At 30.2% G+C, this 10,818-nt stretch overlaps 1 protein-coding gene across 1 annotated transcript in view; it reads left to right on the forward strand.

Moving 5' to 3' along the window:
• Nucleotides 1–9,715, forward strand: part of LOC126741200 (stress-activated map kinase-interacting protein 1) — a 50,635-nt gene extending 40,920 nt beyond the window's left edge. Inside the window, exons 7-8 of the mRNA XM_050447555.1 lie at nucleotides 2,913–3,122; nucleotides 9,444–9,715. Of these exons, the coding sequence (XP_050303512.1) occupies nucleotides 2,913–3,122; nucleotides 9,444–9,652 (419 nt within the window). The 3' untranslated portion in view covers nucleotides 9,653–9,715. The remainder of the gene's footprint in view (nucleotides 1–2,912; nucleotides 3,123–9,443) is intronic.
• Nucleotides 9,716–10,818: the final 1,103 nt, after the last annotated feature.

The following is a 10,818-nucleotide window of genomic DNA, read 5'->3' on the forward strand; positions in this document are numbered from 1 at the left end:
GAGAGTTCCTTATTAGATGCTTCTCGTGACAAAAGGACATAAAATAACCTGTAGAATAGCGAATTAAATCTGACAAATTTTTGGTTACTTGGACTGTTGGGATCAAATTGTATTACGTTATCTGTAGAAGATGATTTTCTATAAATTTCAAATACAAGTCTGTTATTTTCTTTTATAAGGAATGTCTAAAAAAAGGGAGGCGATAATTGTTTTCGGCTTCTAGTGTAAATTCTATTTTATAGGTAGTGAGTTTACAAATTTTAATAAATCTATCAGCTGTTCATCGTCTCCATCCCAAAGGACGCGAACATCGTACACTTTTTTTTTGTAAAACAATAACTTTTGGTAATTCTTCTATAGGTACTTTTCTATGTAAAAGTTTTTTATTAACAAAATATGCGGTCTGATGGTGGAATATGGTAGGAAATAAGTTTTTCACGCGGAGAGAGATTAAGCCAGCAGTCTCTGGAACCTCTATGTCCTGGATACTTTTAGCAAGTGAAACAGAGTTTTTAGTGGACCAAGTAGCATTGAAACCTAAAAATTCTCTAAGGATATTGTTCAGCTATGAAGAGAGTTTGTAACATGGTGAATTAATGAAAGATATAAGAATGGGCATCTTTGGCTTATGGATCTTAGGTAAACCATATTAAAGTATTTTTTTGGGACTCATTGGCTATAATTTAAATAATTTTGTTTAAAGTATTCAATTGTTGAAATTGTTTTGTGTAATGTTGTATAAAAGTGATCAAAGAAGATGTTAGTTATTTCTGTTTAAAGTTCAAAATCATCGGTGTTCAAAAAATCTAATACTTTCCTTACATAATCGGCACTATTCATTACGATTAAACAAGAACCCTCGTCCGCTTTGGTGAATATAATGTCGTTTTCTCTTATTTTTCTCGTTAAGGAACCCAAAGCCCGTTTGGAATTCAAAATATTAATTTTTCAGGCAAAAGATCGAATTTAAAAAAGTTATGGCTCTAACTCTCACTATATTTCTATCAGCTTTATATATCTAGATCAATCTATCGTTTGAAATTGAAATACAATTGTAACTTTGATAGCCTGTATCTCGCAAACTATGGACTTTTGCACTAAGATATGTTTGGGTTAATACACATTTTTGGTTTATAGTATCTTCGGTTTCGAGATTTCGCAACTTTTCGCAGACACCCTGTATAATATCCGAAAATTGCAATTCCAAAATTTTCATTGGTAACTACTGGTTTATTTTTCTGCACTCTTGCTCATGCGTATCCAAAATTTTTAAAATTTGGTACAATTTTTCTGATAGTACTCGTGCTTCGTGCTGGTTTTTGTTTTTCGGGTCATAAATGAAATAACTTTGTCACATTCTCTGTAAATAATAAATAAATTTAAATAATCTTCGTGGGTGTAATTTAATGGCTCCGGTATGATTTATTAATGAACTTGTAAATGACAAGTAGTGATATTTTTGTATCACTTGATTATTTTCTAACGCCGCGCCGTCAAGTACCGGTCAGTATTCTTACTTAATAGAAAAGTATTAAATTGCAAATATTTCAAAAACTATAAGTTTTCGGAATAGGTATCTTTATATAAAGTTACCCTTATTTTTAATGCTTAATTTGATTAAATTATTAAAATAGAAGATTTCCATTCGAAAAGAGTCACATGACGGGTCAATGAATCTCATTTATATTTTTCTTTTTTGACCAACTTGTAATACTAATTATAAAAATTTTATATAAAAGCTATTAGAATTGGTTCTCCTCTACAAGGAACCCTAACAAAACCTAATGAAAAAGGTTTTCTTCCAAGAAAAAATGATAATTATTGTATGGTCTACAAACTAAATTTTTCACATAAAGACTTAAATATTTCGAAAACGGTTACACTTCGATATAGAACAATATACACAAAAAGTACTTAGATTCTAATATAGCATCAAAAAATGCCTTAATATATAAAGTGTTCCATTTAAAATAACAATGTTGACAACGAGTTCTCAATCGACTTTAGTATATTTCCAATTATTCAGATTTTTCCTAAATATATTTTTTTCCACAATTGATCTATTCGGTTCTTGGACCCTGTATAAGTACCGTCGTAATATCCAATATCGGTCTTAATGATGCTTCTTACATAAAAATAGTACTACCCGGCCGAGACTCTTGAAATTGTTCGCAAAAACCCTTATATCGGATATCGCTATACAGGTTGGCGAATAGAAGACTTCACATAGGCATTATAAATGGCAACACTGCCTCTCGCTTACTTTCTGGTTGATAAGCGGCGCGGCGGCTTCCGAACATCTGATTTAATATTTTCGGCACGGTACAATCAGCATGTGATTGCATACTGCACTGTTCAGTCTTAAAGCGCTATTTTAATTTGTTTTAAATATTTATTATTATTGCTGTTTATACTCCTTCCGAAAAAGTTTAATTGATGGTTTTATGGAGGCAATTCGGCAGTACAATGCAGGGACTTATTCTCCGTAAATTTTGAAAATAGACCGATTCCTTAAGCTAAAACTATTTTAAATGTGTCAAATTTTGAGACATCTATTTGCCTCCAGGAGATAGAACGGCGGGAAGAAATGGTTTGTAGTGCTTTAGTTTTGGATTCAACACGATTGAGTAGAAGTGTTGAAGAACTAATTGGATATGCACCATAAAACTGTGAAAAGTATTTGGAAAAACATGGATACAAATGTTTTAAATATTGGCCGCAAGAGTTTAGCGTGTTTAGGAACTTTATATATATGTAGTGATCCATTCGCCAATCTGTATCCTGTGCATGGCCGCCGAATTTCGGTGTCAGTTTGTTTTAAAATGAAACATTATAGGCGATTTTTTACCCGTTAGAGTTTATTTTTACCATTAAAGTTATTGTTTTAAATTAAAAATATGATTTTTTTGCAGGTATAAGTAATGAAAAAATCGAAATAGATCCCATTACTCAAAAAAATTCAAAATTGCAACTGGTAAAGCAAACTCCAGTGAGCCACCCTATGGATTGTATAGCGTGGTGTGAAGAAACGGAGAGCCGGGGAAGTAAAAGTAATTTTAGAGTGGTTTATGCCTCGGGATATGGGATTCCAACTACTGATAGCTCTAATATGTACACACCCTGTAAGTATATTTTGCTTACTTAAAATGCTGTTATTGTGATTAAATATGACATAGAATAATATTGCCTTTATTTTTGTTTATACTTTCTTTAAAAAGTATTAGCTATGCCATATTTGATATGACTGACAATCATTCTATATTAATCAAGGAACCAGTGCTCTTATGATTCGTATTTTCTAAAGCGTTTGACGGTATTTCCACACATGATTTCGTTAAGAAGTTGGAGGTGTATGCCTTTAGAGGTAAACCCTTGTAATGGTTTCAGACCTATCCCTCTAATGTTATTTTCAGAATTTAATTCGCTGTATGTTTTCAGAATTCAATCTTCAAATTAAATATCGTTCATTTGTTACATTTTGCCGATAACATAACTGTTTTGTGGAATTATAATACTCCAAACATTTTAGACACTGATAAATAACAACACAGATGATAAATATAAAAACCTTAATGAAGTTTTAATTCAATGTATAGTGTGATTATTAAAACTAGCGTATTAAATCTCAAATGTGATGTTCAGGTGATAGTATGGTGCAAGATTTGGAAGAGCGCAGATTGTCTTGAACTTTTTTTATTAATAGCCAGTTGAAATTAGGATGCCAAATAAGTAGTATCTGTACTAAAGTTTCTTCTGCATGTTTTGCCATCCACACAGTAAGACGTGACGTTGGTGTTAAAGTAGCAGGAAATGTTTGTTTTGTCTTATTCTTCCATTTGACATACGGAATATGCTTCTGGGGTTCTTTCATTGTTTGTGCTATAAAAAAGAGCAGTGAGATACATTTATAATCTTGTTCTAAAAGTGTCTTCCATATTTTATCAGTGGCAGGATAAATTCTGAAAATAAAATAAAAATAAATAAATAATAAAAAGTTAGTAAATCTTACAAAGGCTTGCGTAGAGGATTCTAGAAATAATACTTGGGGGGAAATTGTTGATCTTCTTTACAATCAACAGAGGTCTCAAACCGGGAGAGGCGTTATCTCCACTTCTCTTTAAAATCACTGTAGATGGAGAGCATTATGCGAAAGGCAAGGACAGAAACTGCCAGTGTCAAGGAAGAGTTCATAAAACTGTAAAAGGAACCCAACGAAGTTGGATTTCAAATTAACGAAGATTAAACAAAATATAAGGCTACAACAAGAACAGAACGAAAAGATAGATTCGGACAGAACGGCACAACTACAGTTTTTATCAATATAACACAAGAAATTAACAACAGAATACAAGGTGCCAGTCAATGCTAGTTTGAGCTTCAAAAATAATGAAATTAAAAAATGTATTCCGCCGTACAAAATAATAACCATTCAGTGATAAGATCTATAATGCATCATATGCAACATATGCATCTGAAACATGGACGATGACAAAATAAACCAAAAACCGTATAAAAATTGCAGAAATAAAAATTCGTAGAAGGATTTATGGGAAACATTACACAGCCATCTTAAGCATTAATACTAGCTCTACCAGAGGATCTCACCAAATAGCTTTAAACATATTTAAGCACTTCTCAGCAAAAACTGAGAACCTTCAATACATTAGAATAAACTTTGGCTGCTTTGAGCGCAATATACTTAGCATTCTATATTGCCAGTGATATAATATATTATTATAATTAGCCGAAACTGAATTGCATTCTTTATTATAAATCAAAAGAAAGAGTGTAATTCATTTAATAACCAAAACTAATTTGTACTATATTTACACTAATCACTAATAATAATTAATACTTTTAATTTGGATTGTGTAAATTTGTGGAAATTTAGCTTCCACACAGAACGGCAATACTGTAAATTTCGCCCAGAAATATTCGATAAAGGTATTTGGCAAGTGCGCTCGTTGTTTAGGTTTGGATGGTGCACCTTTCATACAGTACAAGTATTACCAGGATATTTTGAGCAGTTTCGGTGCGTTTTTTTAATTAATAAGAAGACTAAAAACTCCCATTTTGGAGAAAAATTATAAAGAAGTCTGAAGTGGGTCACATATATTGAAAAAAAAGAAAATTCAAATCGTTCCTTTCACAGGCGAATTAGGTATCAATGGTGTCATCCTTATAGATTATAGATTATAATATTATTGTAGTATCTACTGAGTATTGGATACCAAAATTAAGAATATAGATTATATTATTATTGTAGTATCTATTGAGTATTGGATACCAAAATTATGTTTTTTCCGATTATTTCTCTTAGGAAAATATTAATAAGTTTTTTTAAGTAGGTATATTATTATGATCTAGTAAATTTTTCTCTTATTCGAACCAGTAATCGACGCACAAATGATGTGTGCAAAAATGAAGCTAGTGTCCGGTCGATATCCAGAATGCAGCATGTCGTTTGCCAGCAATCTGTTATACTCTGCGCACACTGTTATTTATTAGATATAATGCTTGTATCTCCTCGAATTTTCAAGGAGTTTTAATAATTTTAACAATGGATAACTAATTTGATTTGTGGTGATTACAAACCTCTACAAACTAAGGTTTTTTTTATGAAAATTAATTCGATGTTACAGAAATGAAAAAGGCTCCCAAAACTTCCAAATGATTTGAATTACACTTTTTTTATACCATATAATAAATATCTAAACAAATTTGTATAATGTTTGATTTTCATAGTATTAGGATTTATAAGATTCAAGATTATCAGAATGATAAAACAAATATTTGAAAGTGCATGCATCTATTCCAAGTTGATTGAAACTTCGTCTTATTTTAGGTGAGTATTACTTTCTTTCATAAATTTTAACGAAATTCTTAAAGCAGTACCAGAAAAATCACAGATCTATCTTAAATTCTTACCTATATGTAACTTTCTATTTTGTATTTTTGTAAACATAACCTCTCAAAAACTTTAATTGTTTGGTTTCCCTACAGTTGGCACAACTAAAATTTGTCAGAGTGACCAACATCGAAAGGACACAATCACGCAATTTAGCGCCCCCCTAGTAGTGGTCATTTACTTTTCATTGAATTGGCAGTCCAGGTATATTTATAAGTTCGTGCTATCTACCTTTCAGTCACAGAACACAAATTTATAGAGAAGTGGTGGTTGCATACAAACTGAAAGAAATTCTTCTGACAAATCAGCTAGCGGCCTCTCGCTTGGCAGCGGAAACTGTTGTAACTAACTTGACAGTTTGACGTGTCTAATTGGACCAATCGAAATGGTAGAAAGGCGTCGCCAAATTAAGGCGGGAAATCACATTTTATTTAATCTGACAATCTTATCATTTAATCGTAATATCTAAAGCAAACGCCTAATCAAAAAGGTTACTCCTAGAGAAAAGATCCTTTTTTTTTAGGTGTTAGCATCAGATATTGATCTGAACAAAAATAACACTTTTCAGCTTTATTTTACATATCTAAATAGGTTAATTTACTGCAATAATCTACGAAAGTGTACTAACAATAGTGTACGACATATCACCAAATGGACAAATGGAAATAAAACAATGTTTTTTTTTACTTTAATACATTTATTATTTAATTTTCCTGGAAAAAAAATTACTTAAAATGATATACATAATATTCAATAATTCATTATAACAGACATTTTATAAATTAGAATTAATCTAAAAATGTTTAAAATTATTTTGTTAGCACTGAACTACCCTAATTTTATACAGATTAGAAAAGGTTGTCAACATTTTTGTGCTATTTTCTCATAATACATCTAAAGGCATTCCCATTAGGTTAATAATACCCTCATTTTATTAATACATAGAGTCAATAGAGGATGAATTATTCTTATTTAATATGTACTTGTATCTGTTTCCTAAAGAAAAATTAAACAGATTTTAAAATTATTTAAATTATAATCTAAATATTAATTTTTAAAATTAATTAAAAATTCTATAACAGAGTATTATCGAAAGAAACAATATATCCATCCACAAAACAAAATAAACTCTTTCAAAATGAAAACAACTTTTTAGTATAAATATATATCACTTACATAGAATATATTTGTTGATCTCTTATAATACTAACAACATATATCTTGGAACTATAATATTACTACAAACTTAATTCAAGGATAGATGTTTACATAAAATAAAAAGAAACTCTTAAAAAAACAAGTTGTAAGAAAAACATTAATTCTGATCCATTCCGGGTGCTCAGGTCTCTTAGCCACTATACCTATGTCTTGTCTCAGTGAACACAGGAAGTGGTATGATACGAGCAGGAAATAAAATAAAAAAATAGACAGTGCAAACCTTATAAATCAATTTACTAAATGATTCATGTAAAAAAAAAGACAAAATAAATGTTTAAATAAATATGTATTGTAGTGTAAAGCCAGGGGTATCAGCATTATTAAAATTTGTGGAGAACTGATCAGAAGAAATTCTATAGCTCAGTCTTAATAATATTTACATTGCATATCCCTGTTCATGTTTTTCTTGTAATATGATCTGAAGGAAATTAAAAAAATCTTTTATTACTGTTTCTCAGATCAGATCAACATTTAAAATAAACATACTCTTACTTCAAGGTCAGGAAAATTTCAATCAATTTTTAATTGTTGAATAGAAAATGAGAGGCCAGACATTTTGTAATATGTATTTATAATAATCAAGTTAAAAATTAAATACTTGAAAAGTGAAACTTCTTCATTGAAATAAACTGAATTTGATTTTACTAAAGACTAAAGATTGACAATACAAAAACATAATAGTAATAAATAAAATCAGATTTTCTTACCAGAAACCTGGAATTGCTTGCCGCAAATTAAATAAAACACTACTCCCAATATTGAAAGAGAACTTTTTAGAAAAAAAGTCATAAATTTAAAATAACATCCTTAAAACAAATAGCAAACTCAACCCATGCTGGCATTCATTGAAATGAAAAACAAACTCAAATGGTATAACAATGACAAATGATGTTCCATCAGTCAATGTCAACAACTGTCCGTCAGCTCCCTGTCAATTTTGCCCAGCAAGATGGCCGATATACGATTCCGATTTTCACCATACAAGTTTCATCCATGTGCTTTCAGTATTATCAATAAAATATAAATTATTTTGACAGAATGTCAAGAAACTGCAGATTCCATTCTAGTTTTAGATTGAGCAATACTTGCTAGCAATAAATGCGAATTATAGGTAATTTTTAGTAATTATATTTTTCTTGTGTAATTTTTGTCTTTTTATGCAATAGTTTTACTTTTAGATTATTTATTACGGTAATTAAACATAACTTATACTTTTTTTGTAGCATAGTATAATGTTTTATAATTAATGTAATCAATTTTTTACTTTGTCAATAACGTTATGGTTAATGATAATCTAGCATATTTGACTTTATATTGGTTACTGAGAGTAGGGCTCGAGATATACAGGTATTCTCATCCCTCATATTGGTCCATGCGAGTTGGGGAGCGTGTAACAACAACACGGTCTGCCATGGGAAAAACCGCTCTGCGAATTTCGAAAGGTTTTAAGTAAATTATTTATTCTGAATGTTTTCGAGGGTCTAATAGTGTTGTGCGGAGTAAATGCGTTTCATCGTGACTGCGTTATCCAATGTGCAAGGTGGATTTGGCAAAAGAAACAAAGTAGGCAGTTTGTTTCAATTTTCTCTCGCCATCTTGTCTATTCACTTTCCACTAAGAAGCTTTTTACAACAATTTGTCTGGTTAGTTTTACGTACTTCGCATTTCGCTTTTAAATAAACCTTACGAATCAACTTAATAATAAACTACAAACTACAAATAAAATAGTACAATTTTTGTACAAGAAACTTTTGTTTAAATAGTGTGTTTTGTCATAATTTAGGGAAATGGTTTTCTGTTAAATTTTAACCCATAATTTGGATAATTTTAGTAAAGTTCTTATGTTATTTCCTTTAGACCTTTTAATAATAGCGCTAATAATGGCTATTTATTAGCTGAAAGCGCTTTGCTAACAGTTGATCGAAAATATATCCACCTTATACAAATCTCTTCTCGCATTTTATTAGATCTACGTGTACACAGTCACTCTTGCAAGTTATATACTTTTATAATTACAATGTAAACTAATTCCTTTGATAAATAAATAAAGAAATCCGAAGCCGAAAGATGCGCGATTTAAAAAAAAAGTTTTGAAGCTACCACTGAATCGATTTTCACAATTTTTTTTAATTGATTTAGATTATAGAGCTTGCTTGCTATTTTTTATTTTTGAATTTTCTCAAAAAACCTGCTTTTTTTGTAGAAATGTTAAAGAATAAAATGCTCATGCCCTGGATTAATCTCTTATCTGTAAAAATTTCATCCACTGTTGTAAATAAATAACAAAAATATGAATTATTATTTATTTCTTTTACAGCATTTGGTGCATCATCTGCATCGATTCAGTCGTCGCCCAGCTTTAAGCACTACGACTTTGAAGCAGAAAAATCAATAGCAGATGAAATCGTCCAAAAAATTAATTTAATATTAAAACTTAGATCAAGCCACTGTAGAAGGGAATACTTAGCTGCTAAAGAAAAGAAACATTTGGGCAAGCGAAAAAGTTTCAAATATTTAAAGCCTTAATAATAGATCTTTTTTGTATTTTTACGGTTATATTTATTAACGAAATAAAAGTATTATTTATTATTCGCTCTATTTTTTTTTTTGTATTCATATATTGATGCAGATAGAATATCTTTTTTTATAATAAAGGCACATATCTTACGATACAAGCACTCCTCAGAATCTATGATTTTTCCTTTTTCTTTATTAACAACAATGGAGGTGTCGGTTGGACAGTAAAAAAAATTTGATATGATGATATTATATTATGCGTCTATCTATAGTGGACTTTTCACAAGACTTAACAAAAAAAAACTAGTGTACCTAAATACTAGAGATTTTTAAATGTATTTATTTAGAAAACAGCTTAACAGTAAACAATTAATAAGGCTCGTACAACATTACATGAAACAATAAAAAATAAGAATTATATAAGATACATAAATAAATTGTGTAGCACATAAGGGCAAACAGAATACATATTGATAACAAATCTTTAACTGTTCGAATGAATATCGAGTAAGGGTAAGTCAGATTAATTTGATTTGCAACTTTATTGAATAGTGAGCAGACTCCATAGACTGGTAATGCTTGAATCAAGTGAGTACGAGCTTGTGGTAGGTAGAAAAAATTTATTTGCCTAGCAGAAATTCTTGGGACATTAAAATTAATTCTGCTCAACAAAGAGGGACACACAGTGACACCACCTATACAAAAACAAGATTTAGTGTAATTGGCTGCCCTTGAATAGACTCTAAAAGTGAAACCTTTGTAGTACTTCACTGTGTGATCCTCTTGGAGCATAAAGTGGTTCCTCTTTAGCTGCCAGGTATTTAAAAAATTCCCTTTCCACGTTCTCCAATTCATTTAGATATCTCCGATATTTTTCTTGTCGTGCCTTTCGGTAAAGAAAAATCATTCATACTTAAATTCACAAATTAATTTTTCATAATATAGAATATATTTATTCTATCCGTTTCACCATTTTCACTTTTATACCATGCTGCCATATAGCAGTGATGCTTAAAAACTTAATTAAGGTATCTAGAGCCGAAACGGTAAATTATTTAACCAAACGAAACTTGAAATGAATGTAAATTGAGAATCGTACAAAAAGTATGCTCTATAACATATTTGGAATTCAAAATTCTCGCTATTTGCTTATTCCTTGCTACATTTTCTAATAG

This window comes from Anthonomus grandis, chromosome 10 (assembly GCF_022605725.1).
Source record: "Anthonomus grandis grandis chromosome 10, icAntGran1.3, whole genome shotgun sequence".
Classification (NCBI taxonomy): domain Eukaryota; kingdom Metazoa; phylum Arthropoda; class Insecta; order Coleoptera; family Curculionidae; genus Anthonomus; species Anthonomus grandis.